The 14,214-nt window shown below is 35.6% G+C and overlaps 2 protein-coding genes across 3 annotated transcripts; one reads left to right on the top strand and one right to left on the bottom strand.

Moving 5' to 3' along the window:
• The first annotated feature begins 4,926 nt into the window (after nt 1-4,926).
• Nucleotides 4,927-5,730, top strand: LOC139840448 (uncharacterized). The gene has a single exon (XM_071830714.1). The coding sequence runs from the start codon at nt 4,927-4,929 to the stop codon at nt 5,728-5,730; it is 804 nt and encodes a 267-aa protein (XP_071686815.1).
• A 680-nt stretch (nt 5,731-6,410) lies between these two features.
• On the bottom strand, nt 6,411-9,848 carry LOC139843397 (uncharacterized). Of its 2 annotated transcripts, none has more exons than XM_071833465.1 (5): nt 9,703-9,848; nt 8,957-9,026; nt 8,042-8,440; nt 7,435-7,775; nt 6,411-6,834 (listed from the first exon to the last, which is right to left on the bottom strand). In XM_071833465.1, exons 1-5 carry the CDS (start codon nt 9,787-9,789, stop codon nt 6,619-6,621), a joined length of 1,113 nt encoding a protein of 370 aa, XP_071689566.1. In that variant the 5' UTR covers nt 9,790-9,848; the 3' UTR covers nt 6,411-6,618. The 2 variants fall into 2 exon arrangements, with proteins under 2 accessions (XP_071689566.1, XP_071689567.1); XM_071833466.1 differs by having other exon boundaries at nt 8,957-9,005.
• Nucleotides 9,849-14,214: the final 4,366 nt, after the last annotated feature.

Raw genomic sequence — 14,214 nt, 5'->3', positions numbered from 1 at the left:
TAAGGACGTGATCCTCAATAGGCAGGCAACAAGCAGTAAAATCCCATCGATTAAGGTAAAATCTAATGCCAATCTTATTCAAATCCTTGGACAAGCCGTTATTGCTAAAGTCAAAGACCTTGAACATCTTGAGTATTTCAGTGAAATATGTGAAAGCGAAAACCTTAGTGGCTTTACAATCAAATACCTAGGTGGCCATGATATAATGCTTATTTTTGAGGAATCCAATCCGGCCCTTGACTTGATAAACAACTCGTCACACCCACTCTGGAAATGGCTTGAGGATATTAACCCTTGGGATCCAGAAGTTTATAAAACCTCTGGTAGACTCGCTTATGTTAACATCTATGGGGTTCCTATTACTTGTTGGTTAGAAACCACTTTCATTGATATCACTAAAAATTGCGGAGACGTAATTGAAACGTTTAACTGTTCGATCACCAACGAAAATAATCAAGACCTATCACATGGTTCGGTTATCATCAAAACAAATAACTTATCCCCGACAAATGGCCAAGCAATTGTCAACCCATGTGACATCAATCAATCTATGGTTTATATCACCGAAGTTCAAAACTTTTCTATGTTTAACCTATATGGTGATATTGATAACTCTTCAAATTGGGACGACGAAAGCCTCTCGGATGACCAAATCTCTGACGAAGAATCCCACTTAGATTGTGAAAACCTTGTTGAAGGGAATGGTTAAAAAACACTTACATATCTAATCATAGCCCTGATCATCCACACATAGCCACCTCAACCGATAAACACTCCTCTAATAATTCCTCTAAACGCATGAATACCATACATCTTCACAACAATGTCAGTAACCAGCCTCTTCAATCACCAAGCATCTCGAACTCCATCAACTGTAATGACACCACCAAATTACATTCTGAGAACCTTTTTGATCCCGTTACAGCCCCCAAAATCATAAGCCCAACACAAAAACCTCGCCCACTAGTTGAAACCGAGCTTAATGAGCCACCTCCCATACCTAACTTCACGGACCACGAACCATATACCGCCACCCCAAGCCCAATTGATGTAGATACTGCCACACCGAGGCCCTTTGTTACTCCACAACCAACCACCGCAGCCTCCAGTCCAATAACTCAGGTTTTAAGTGATACCGATTCACCTAAGCCCAAATCAGTCACCAGGTCCAGTAATAACGAGGCACAACATGTGTATGATTCTTTTTTACATGATACCTGTGATAATATTTCTCTAAATCACGACACCTATGTGGATAACGACTCAGGCCACGATCCAAATAACCCTCAAAATATTGCTGATGATTCCCCTAAACCACCTTTATCCCCACACTCAAACTCCCCGATAAACTTTATGCCCGCCCCAAACGACACACAACAAGCCAATTCCGATCCTTTTGACCTTGACACCTTACTTTTTACCGGAAACGTTATAGCTAAAAAGAAAAAAAAATACCATCACCGTCACCAACCCTATCCCTAATCCTAAAAACACGTCACATACCTTCAAACGCGTTAGCAGAGACGACACTCCCAAAACTTCTCATGGCACCGCCCACATCTCTGCTAAAAAAAAGACCAAGGTCTAACATGCTTTACATGAAACATCTTGCGAGAAGTGGCCAAAAACTCAGAATTTCACAATTGGCTAAACGTTGCAAATCTTCTTCTCTTGTTGGTGGTAACGCACCATGTTATTCTAGAGGATCCACTAATGACACGGAGCGTACCAAAAACAAAAATAAATTGGGTTCTACTACTAGTGACAGCTTGGACACGAATGAATTCGGGAAGTGTATCGGGATCCGACGCAACATCCAATGAATCCATCCTCCGTTGCATCGTTATCTGTAAGTTTTCTCATGTGTACGATTTCTTTAAATATTCGGGGTATTGGGCAAACGGGTAAAATAAGTTGGCTTAAACGTTTATGCAATAAAGAAAAACCAACAATTTTAGGCCTTCAAGAAACCAAATGCGGACAAACACGTGACAACACCATTGAATCTTTCTGGGGAAATTCTGATTTTAAATTCGTCCAAAAGGACTCGGTTGGTGCTTCAGGCGGTATCTTAACTATTTGGGATACCAATATCTTCTCATTTAATTATGCCATTGAGGGTGAATTCTTCTTAGCAATTTGTGGATCATGGGCGGGATATGATTCTGAAATTGCTTTCGTTAATGTATATGGCCCTCATTCCAACTCGAAAAAGCAAAGACTCTGGACCGGACTTTCATCCCTCATTAATTCCCTTAACATCCCACACATTATTTTTGGAGATTTCAACGAAGTTAGAAACAAAACGGAACGTATGAACTCAGAATATAATCAAAACTGGGCAAATAACTTTAATAACTTCATTAACAACTCGGGATTAATTGATCTTCCACTCGGTGGTAAAAGATTTACAAGGATATGCGAAAAAACAATGAAATTTAGTAAACTAGATCGATTTCTTGTCTCCGATGGCATATTTACAATCTGGCCCAACACATCCTCCAAAACTCTTGATCGTGACCTATCTAACCATTTCCCCATCATCCTTAGGAACAACCCCTTCGACTCTGGTCCTAAACCTATACGCGTGTTTGACACATGGCTCGACCTTAAAGATGCCGACATTGTCATAGAACGGGCTTGGTTAATCCCAATCCCTGGTAATAGACCCGATTGCATCTTCCGTAATAAACTAAAAAATGTTAAAATGGAACTTAAAAAACACAGTAACCAACTCGATAACATAGACTCACAAATCCGCGACCATCTAACCGAATGTAATAATTGGGAACAAACAGCAGAAACCAGACCATTATCTGAATCGGAAAAACAAAAATGGATCGAAGAAAAAATGCAACATATTGTTAAAGAAAAAAAGAAACTAAATATGCTTAAACAAAAAGCAAGAATTAAATGGGCACTCGAGGGAGACGAAAACTCAAAATATTTCCACAATTACATCAAAAGAAGAACAAGTAAAAATAACATCCACGGTATGTCCATAAACGGCACATGGTCTGAAGATCCTAACTTAATAAAACAAGAAGCATACACCTACTTTAACAACATCTTCCAATCCAAACATCTCCGTGACGAATGCCCCTTCGATAACGTTTCACATCTCGATTACATCACCTCTCTGGACAATCAACTCTTAGAATCTGAATTTAACGAAAACGAAATATGGGAAGCCATATGTAATTTAACGAAAACAAGAAGCATACACCTACTTTAACAACATCTTCCAATCCAAACATCTCCGTGACGAATGCCCCTTCGATAACGTTTCACATCTCGATTACATCACCTCTCTGGACAATCAACTCTTAGAATCTGAATTTAACGAAAACAAAATATGGGAAGCCATATGTAATTGCGACAGCTCCAAAGCACCTGGCCCGGACGATTTCAATATGAAATTATTTAAAAACACTGGGAGTTGATCAAAAACGATCTCATTAAATCTCTCGATTTATTCTGGGTCAACTCGGAAATCTCCAAAGGGTGTAACGCTTCTTTCTTCACCTTAATCCCGAAAAAACCTAACCCAATCGGCCTAAATGAATACCGTCCAATCTGCCTAATAGGTAGCTACTACAAAATTCTCACCAAAATACTCTCCAATCGCCTTGCCAAAGTCATCCATAAAGTCATAGGTTCTGAACAAACCGCTTTCCTCAAAGGCCGTAACATCCTAAACAGCGTATTAATTGCAAACGAAATAATTGACGAATTAAAACGTAAAAAACAAAAAGGCCTAATCTTCAAAGTTGACTTCGAAAAGGCTTTTGACTGCATTGAATGGGACTTTCTATTTAAAACCATGCAATTCATGGGCTTTGGTTCAAAATGGATTAGCTTCATTCGAGCATGTCTTTCCTCCTCATCCATCTCCATATTAATCAATGGCTCACCCACTAGAGAATTTACTCCCGAAAGGGGTATCCGACAAGGTGATCCCATATCGCCGTTTCTATTCATCATCGTTGCCGAAGGTCTTAATATACTTGTCAAAAGAGCATTATCCAATGGTCATTTGCAAGGATTAAAAATTGGACACGACAACCTCGTTATCACACATCTCCAATCCGCGGATGATATACTATTTTTTTCGGAGAGTGGAACAAAAGAAACGCCAAATATATCTCCAAGCTCTTAAAGTGTTTCGAAAATATATCAGGTCTCAAAGTCAATTTTCGCAAAAGTAAGCTTTATGGTATTGGAACATCCGTTACTGAAACCGAGCAAATGGCTAATTATATCAACTGTTCTGCGGGTTCTACCCCGTTTTCTTATCTTGGTCTCCCTATTGGTATACCCACATCACACGCCTCTTCTTGGCAGCCAATCGTTGAAAAGTTCAACAAAAGACTATCGGATTGGGCTGCCAAATCAATCTCCTTCAGGGGTAGACTCACGATCATCAAATCCATCTTAAGTAGTATCCCACTATACTACTTCTCCTTATTCCATGCACCAGCCGCTATCCTTAAGGTACTTGAATCTAAAAGACGGAAATTTTTCTAGGGAGGTTCTTCAAATGATAATAAAATTAATTGGATTAAATGGGACCAAATAATTTTACCATACGAAAATGGGGGTTTAAACGTGGGGTCCCTTTTTGCTAAAAACATATCACTACTATGTAAATGGTGATGGCGCTTTAAAGATGAAAACAACGCTTTATGGGTAAAAATCATCAAAAGTATTTATGGGTCGGGGGTGGATACTAACGTTTTATGCAGGAACATTTCAGGTCGTACTATTTGGAAAGAGATCATTAAAGCCGGAAAAGTCGCAGACAACTTAGGCTCCTTCTTCACATCTTCGATCTCAAAGCGTATAGGCAACGGCACATCGATTAGATTTTGGCATGACATATGGATCGGCTCCGAAAGTCTCAAATCATTATTCCATAGATTATTCATGTTAGAATCCCACAAAGAAGCAACAGTTGCCGAAAGAATTTCGAACATTAACTCCACATCGATCGGGAATTGGGATTGGTCCCGGACACCTAGTGGTCGTGCAATGGATGAACTTACGGAACTCAATAATCTTATTTCATCCGTAAGTATTTCGAATTGCCCCGATTCATGGAAATTCTCCCTTGACACATCCGGCACTTTCACTACATCAACCATGTCAAACTTGATTAACACACTAAAATACGGCGTCCACTCTCGAAACCTATCATTACCTCGCAACAAATACGTCCCACAAAAGGTTTTCATATTCTCATGGAGAGTCATTCAACTAAAAATCCCGGTTAGAAGTGAACTTGATAAAAAAGGAATTGACTTACATACCATTTTATGTCCTCTATGCGATCACCATATTGAAACAATTGAACATGCGTTGGTTGATTGTCACAAAGTGTCTTCAATTTGGACACAACTGCTCGACTGGTGGAACCAAAATAACATAACAATCTCCAACATAAATGAAGCCATCATTTCCGACCAAGGTTTCTCACATAACTCCTTTGGTTATTCCTTATGGCAAGCTACTAAATGGATTGCATGCTACATTATAAGGAAACAAATGAACCTAAAAGTTTTTTCATGTAAAGTGTGGAATCCTGCAATGGTTATCTCCGAGATTCAAGCACAAAGTTTTAGCTGGATCTCAAACCGTTCGCAAAAAAAAGCACCAATCAAATGGCATCAATGGCTTCTCAACCCTTCCTTTTATGCGGCATCACCCCCAAACCGAATGGGTATCGGCTAATTTGGCATTACATAAATCGGGCAGTGTTCGTTGTTTCTAATTAGCTTATGGGGGTTAGATTAAAAGGGTTGGTTGATTGGCAACTTTGTCGCCGCTTGATCGGCACGGTTGTCGCATCTTTCCCTGCTTGTCTCCTCTCAAGTTCGTTCCCTCATAGTGTTGGTTAGTCTACGTCGCTCCCGATTACTAGAATATAGTTTATACTCCAATCTTCTCCGATGCACGATATTGTTTATATCATTGTATAGATGCGTATAGGGACTTGTACTGTTATATTCCGAGTAATAATAATAATAATACTTTTTTGCTTTTCAAAAAAAAATATATATATATATTTAAACCTGTGGGTTTGCCAGCTTGTCGTGGGTATTCGTGGGTATCCGCAGGTCGCGGGCACATGCGAAAAAGTTAACTCGTTGACGGAAAAATGAGGCCCGACAGGTAAAAATAAACCTTGACGGGCTGGTCACGGGTTTGAAGGATCCGTGCATGTCATCTGCGGGTGCCACCCTAAAAGTACATGTAAAAAATCACTGATTTTTACTAGTTCCCTAAAAGTACTTGTAATAATCACTGGTTTTTATCGGAGACAATGAACTTGAAACTGAGGAAGTACATTGTTCACTTACTGTATCATATAGAGATTTTGTCATTCTTATCTTGTTTTTATTTCATTCTTAATATTGGTCATTTCGTTCATCTAAATCTGAATAGTAATTATTTCCAACGTACCGTGAAATAATTTGTTATACCATTCGGTTTAATTACATCGAGTAAAAACCTTTACTTCCATCTAGACTGTAACTGCAATATCTAGACCCTGTGGAGATATCATATGCTTGAACGCTCCATTACACAATCACTTCAAACTTTAAACACACAAGAGGCTCATTGTTCCGTAATAGTACTAGATGGTAAAAAGCGCATAAGAAAACTCGAAAGAGACCAAATGCAAATAACGCCTAGACATTGAAGAACATTCAAAAGCATTCCCAATGAGCTATTTATAGCCAAATTGTGCGGTGTCGTTTCGGCCCCTCTAACTGTAAATGAGAGTGCAGTCACAAGTTGTGCTGCCCGGTTCAGTTGGTGCAATCTATACACCTGCAAATATGAAAAATCTCAGTAGGATTATCGAATGAAACCGATAAAGGTGGTAATTTCAACCCATTTACGTGTGAATGGGTTAATATGGTACTAATGGATGGCGAAATTTTGCTTAAAAGGAAATGGGTCGGAAGTCACCCAAAGTGTGTTTTTGAAGCATAAAACCACCTAAATCAATTTATCCACAAGAACTATAATTTATTATTATTAATACAATAGTATATGCTTCGTAATCATATTTGACGCAGCATTTATTTATTAAAATAAACTTTTCTGCCTGAAATTACCTATTTTGAACATGGTTTTGGCCCATTGCCTAGCTCTGCCCAACTCACCCATTTTATTGAAATTAAATTAATATTTTTGTGATCATATATGACAAAAAACTTATCTGTACGAAAGTTAAAACTGTGGGACAAGTGTTCAGATCAGCCTGCCCCTACCCGTTTTGACCTTAATATATCCATTTTGCGTTTTGACCCAAAACAAAAACTATGTAACTTGACCCATAAATAATCCATTTAAACCATTAGCCCACTGACCCACCCATTCCCCACCTCTATAAAACGGAACCAGTCAGATATTTGATGTGTTTACTTGGAAGATAACGGGAATCAGAGGCCAAGAAGGTGACTTGATGTATTTTGCATATTGCTCGAATGCAAACTGCACAACAATGCCAACAAGATACGGTGCAAGTGTAGCGGAAGCTGCTGGACCAGTCCACGGCCAAACCAACCCCATTGTGACCATCGGGATCACCAAACTAAGTACCAATGCGGCTACAGATGTGATTCGATAAACCAGTTTTGGGGAAGAAATTGTGCTGTTTATTGTGTTAACCGGTTCATTAGGCCTGTGCAAATGGTCTACTATAAATAGGAAGACCGCCACCCCACAATAGAAAAGAGCTTCTGTGAAGAACAATATAAGGAAATCTGCAAATAACAATAAAACTGTAATGTATTTAAAGTGATCGAATGACCTTAAATTGCAGGTACCGTTTATTATATAGTTGATTTAGGTAAGATTTCGTATCTAACGTGCAAACTGATATAAATTTTATCAGTTACTATAAAAAGGAACAGCGTTCGGAAGCCTTCTAAAGTGTATTTATTGCTTGCAACCGTGTAAGTTACTTTATCAACATAATTAAATTATTATTGTAGAACTAAAAACATTGATGGGCGTTCATAAGTGATACCTGTCAATAGTGAATCCTCGAAAACCGTAGAAAGGATTTTTCGCATATAAAGTGACGGAAAAACGAACGAAACTACGAGAACAGCAGGGCCCACAAACCAAAAAACATTGCTTTGCTTTTTAGTGGCGATTTTGGACTCAATAATCTCGGTTTCTTTATTGTAAGGTTGGTTATAAAACGATATAAGACCAGGCCTTCCTCCACTTTTTTCGACAGTTTCATATTTTTCAGATGCCTCATCTTCAATTAGAATATCATTGTCTTCTTGGTCTGTACTGTCATCTGATTCGATCTCACTGTCTGAGATTAAATCATCGATAGATGCAAATAATCTATGTTTTCTCTTTACGAACCGTTGGTTCGTGTTCAATCTTCCATGTAGGAAATATCTTGTATTAACTGTGAACCAATAAATTAAAGGTGTAAAATTAGATTACGCGTACAGAAAGTCAAAATTGGTTACCAAAAGAGGTGACTTTAACTCATCTAGTTATATTGGATTTATATAACAGATCAAATTTCTTAGATATAATAACTTATAAAGGATAACATGCCAAATTAGTTGACCGGTCACAAGTCGCGCAAGATGTATTGGTAACATGATGCATAAGCTAAATTGCATCATCAAGATAACTACATAAAATTAAAATATCATCACAAAAAATGGACAAAAAGTGTTCCAGGTATTGAAATATACAAAAAATTACAGAGTTTTTTATTCTTTTTTTCCAATCTTTACCCGACCCGTCTATTTCGCCACCTCTAGTTGCAAACAACTGGTAGAACCTAAACTAGCAAACGTCCTCTGAAAGTGAAGGATTTTATTCAAGATTATTTTGGATAAGTTCGAAACATGTGGGTCTTTTAGCTAATTAAAAACTGCACCGGCTATCAAGATACAAGTTAGAAACGCACCTCCAAGTTTCAGCCGCTTACAGTCATGTAATCTTGAGGGTAAGCTGACCTGACAAGATAAGTTGATGAACTACAAATGGAAAAAAGAACACCAATTATGGGAAATTAACAACATAAAAATGTGAAAATGTGTTGCGCATTTAATCATCAAGCCGTCGCTAGTAATATTAACACCGCAAATTAGAAAACCGGCTTTCTTTTTAGATAGAGACAGTACATGGCAAACAGGCTACATACACGTATGTACGCTCGCTTACAGACATAACAGATAACGAACACTAGACTTTACAAAAAAGGGTAAATGAAATTATAACATAAATCAACATTCCTCAGTAACATATGTGCAAACCAACTATTATCATTGTGAAAACACCAAAAATTGCAGACAAAAAGTGATAAAGCATCTAGTAAGCATCTAACTGAACCGAACTAAAAGTGGCATCATCTACCAACATCTAAGACTATAAATATAACTTCAAGAATTTTATGAACCCTAAAACAAATAGCAAAATAGACTATACAACGCATTGATTCTCTCTTTTGAGAAATGATAACATGCATTTAGAGATACAAACCTATCATTTTTTTTAAAAATAACACAAATTTGTTTCATTTTAGTTGCACAAAACTATTAAGATTAAAACCCTAAATATGCTGCTATTAGAACAAATTCTTACAACTGAAATTAAATGATTTATCAGCACAGATTTAATATTGGGAATTACCGGGTTATTAAAGAATTGTACCTTAGGGGTTCTAATTCTTGTTGACTGCAATGAAGAAGAGAAAGATGTAGAAACACAAGATAATGTAGAAGCAATTTTGAGTGACATTATTGAAAGGTAAGAACTTTGAACTCAAACATGAAATTTACAGTAAACCCATTTGAAGGAAATCGATGATTCTAAGAAAAGGGCGTTGGATACAAGCCAAGAAAGCGAGTATTGACTGATACTGATGTGTTTTTTTTTTTTTTTTTTTTTTTTTTTTTTTTTTGTTGGTGGTGTTGTTGAAATGAGTTGGGTGGGGTTTTACAAGAATGGTATAATCGCTAAGTTGGGTGGGTTTACAAGAATGGTATAACGTATAATCGCTGTCAAAGTCAAAGGTTGCCATAAAATTAGGTCTTTCCTAATCATCATTGAGTATGAACATTTTAATTTGAGCTGATATATCCAAACTAATATGTGATAGATCCACTCTTTTTTTATGTGATCTTCAAAAAACACTCTCAATTAAATCATATCAAGATAATTGTGTAAGAGATATTTTAAGGGTGTGTTAGTAAATATATGTGGATCTATCAAAAGTAGAATTGGAAATATCATTTCCCTTTTAATTTTAAGAGATTAGCTAAAATATGCTGTAAGGGAACAAGTTAAGCCTCATTGATTACATTCAGAACTTTTTAAATATATTACAAAAATTATTTACTAAACTCACAAATTTTTAAATTTAAATATGTATTAATTACAATTTTATAATATGGGGGATGATTCTCACACACACTTTTTTGATCCTCACACACCAATTGAGTATTATTAGAAGAGTAAAAGGTTAAAATAGGTGTGTGAGGATCAAAAAAGTGTGTGTGAGAAGCATGAAAACTTTGACAACATTAATAATGATTCTTCACATGTGCCTTTAAGCATAAGTTAGCTTCACTAATTTTAAATAGGACAAAATAATATTGTGGGTATTAATCTTTTACATAAAAAATAGAATTAATATATATATAATTGTTTTTAATAATCATTAATGTAAAAAAAAAAAATAAGTATTGTAATAAAGAATAGAGTTTCTCTAATCAAAGCTCTAACGACTTTTGTTAGCAAAAATATTTATTGTAACACCGTACTTTTTACATATACATTTTTTTTAAAGATACTCACAGCGGAAGAATTATTAATTACACATCATATATTAATTACTGAAATATATGATTACACAAATCACAAGTGTTACGTTATTACTATGACTCATTTAAACATATTGTTTATTATAAAACATCAGAGTTATGCACTGTGTCAAACATCTTCAGTTGTCCCGCAAAACCCACCAAAAGCTGCTAATACACACATGTAGGGCAAAACACTGTGGGGGAATTAGCATAACGCTAAGTGAATGACAATATCTAGATGGACATCACTACAAGCATCAAGCACAGCTTAAAGGCACTGGTCACTAATCACTTAAAGTCATACACAAGAGGACCGACAACCCATAGCTGATCAAACTAGAATATACCGATAGCCCACACTACTGAGTCACTGGTATAGTCTTCCAGACGTGACGCACTCGTCATTCATACTATACCACTAATCAGTAATACTTGGACCCAATACTATCACCTTAAATACACAAGGTAAACATCATTGACCTCTTACGTCAGAATTACACCCATCGACGTTCACTGGTGCGCACATAATCACATATAGTCACTACACTGGTCACAGACTCCTAAACAGTCTAGTCATAAGCATAACACTAGTCACTACACTTGTCACTGTATAATCGTGCCCATAAAGATAGTCCTACTCACCTGGAAGCACAAGTACTCAGTTGTCTTATATCACTGAGCCTTCATGATATTGCTCAAAATATACATATTTATCTTCGCAATATCTTCCTACTTTCGTGGCATTTCGATACGGGTTGTGATGATTAGTGAGCGGTTTGTGGTATTTAGTTGTTTCGGGACAAAAGTGTAGTGACCCGAACTTTTCCATGTTTATATATATTAATTGAGATTGATATTTACATGATTAAATGTTTCCAACATGTTAAGCAATCAAACTTGTTAAGACTTGATTAATTGAAATAGGTTTCATATAGACAATTGACCACCCAAGTTGACCGGTGATTCACGAACGTTAAAACTTGTAAAAACTATATGATGACATATATATGGATATATATATAGTTAACATGATACTATGATAAGTAAAAATATCATTAAGTATATTAACAATGAACTACATATGTAAAAACAAGACTACTAACTTAATGATTTTTAAACGAGACATATATGTAACGATTATCGTTGTAAAGACATTTAATGTATATATATCATATTAAGAGATATTCATACATGATAATATCATGATAATATAATAATTTAAAATCTCTTTTGATAGTATAAACATTGGGTTAACAACATTTAACAAGATCGTTAACCTAAAGGTTTCAAAACAACACTTACATGTAACGACTAACGATGACTTAACGACTCAGTTAAAATGTATATACATGTAGTGTTTTAATATGTATTTATACACTTTTGAAAGACTTCAATACACTTATCAAAATACTTCTACTTAACAAAAATGCTTACAATTACATTCTCGTTCAGTTTCATCAACAATTCTACTCGTATGCACCCGTATTCGTACTCGTACAATACACAGCTTTTAGATGTATGTACTATTGGTATATACACTCCAATGATCAGCTCTTAGCAGCCCATGTGAGTCACCTAACACATGTGGGAACCATCATTTGGCAACTAGCATGAAATATCTCATAAGATTACAAAAATATAAGTAATCATTCATGACTTATTTACATGAAAACAGAATTACATATCCTTTATATCTAATCCATACACCAACGACCAAAAACACCTACAAACACTTTCATTCTTCAATTTTCTTCATCTAATTGAACTCTCTCAAGTTCTATCTTCAAGTTCTAAGTGTTCTTCATAAATTCCAAAAGTTCTAGTTTCATAAAATCAAGAATACTTTCAAGTTTGCTAGCTCACTTCCAATCTTGTAAGGTGATCATCCAACCTTAAGAAATCTTTGTTTCTTACAGTAGGTTATCATTCTAATACAAGGTAATAATCATATTCAAACTTTGGTTCAATTTCTATAACTATAACAATCTTATTTCAAGTGATGATCTTACTTGAACTTGTTTTCGTGTCATGATTTTGCTTCAAGAACTTTGAGCCATCCAAGGATCCATTGAAGCTAGATCCATTTTTCTCTTTTCCAGTAGGTTCATCCAAGGAACTTAAGGTAGTAATGATGTTCATAACATCATTCGATTCATACATATAAAGCTATCTTATTCGAAGGTTTAAACTTGTAATCACTAGAACATAGTTTAGTTAATTCTAAACTTGTTCGCAAACAAAAGTTAATCCTTCTAACTTGACTTTTAAAATCAACTAAACACATGTTCTATATCTATATGATATGCTAACTTAATGATTTAAAACCTGGAAACACGAAAAACACCGTAAAACCGGATTTACGCCGTCGTAGTAACACCGCGGGCTGTTTTGGGTTAGTTAATTAAAAACTATGATAAACTTTGATTTAAAAGTTGTTATTCTGAGAAAATGATTTTTATTATGAACATGAAACTATATCCAAAAATTATGGTTAAACTCAAAGTGGAAGTATGTTTTCTAAAATGGTCATCTAGACGTCGTTCTTTCGACTGAAATGACTACCTTTACAAAAACGACTTGTAACTTATTTTTCCGACCAGAAACCTATACTTTTTTTGTTTAGATTCATAAAATAGAGTTCAATATGAAACCATAGCAATTTGATTCACTCAAAACGGATTTAAAATGAAGAAGTTATGGGTAAAACAAGATTGGATAATTTTTCTCATTTTAGCTACGTGAAAATTGGTAACAAATCTATTCCAACCATAACTTAATCAACTTGTATTATATATTATGTAATCTTGAGATACCATAGACACGTATACAATGTTTCGACCTATCATGTCGACACATCTATATATATTTCGGAACAACCATAGACACTCTATATGTGAATGTTGGAGTTAGCTATACAGGGTTGAGGATTGATTCCAAAATATATATAGTTTGAGTTGTGATCAATACTGAGATACGTATACACTGGGTCGTGGATTGATTCAAGATAATATTTATCGATTTATTTCTGTACATCTAACTGTGGACAACTAGTTGTAGGTTACTAACGAGGACAGCTGACTTAATAAACTTAAAACATCAAAATATATTAAAAGTGTTGTAAATATATTTTGAACATACTTTGATATATATGTATATATTATTATAGGTTCGTGAATCAACCAGTGGCCAAGTCTTACTTCCCGACGAAGTAAAAATCTGTGAAAGTGAGTTATAGTCCCACTTTTAAAATCTAATATTTTTGGGATGAGAATACATGCAGGTTTTATAAATGATTTACAAAATAGACACAAGTACGTGAAACTACATTCTATGGTTGAATTATCGAAATCGAATATGC

The sequence above is a fragment of the Rutidosis leptorrhynchoides genome, chromosome 4 (genome assembly GCF_046630445.1).
Source record: "Rutidosis leptorrhynchoides isolate AG116_Rl617_1_P2 chromosome 4, CSIRO_AGI_Rlap_v1, whole genome shotgun sequence".
Lineage (NCBI taxonomy): Eukaryota > Viridiplantae > Streptophyta > Magnoliopsida > Asterales > Asteraceae > Rutidosis > Rutidosis leptorrhynchoides.
Note: the sequence above shows the minus strand (reverse complement) of the source record. Positions and strands in the feature narration are given on the sequence as shown.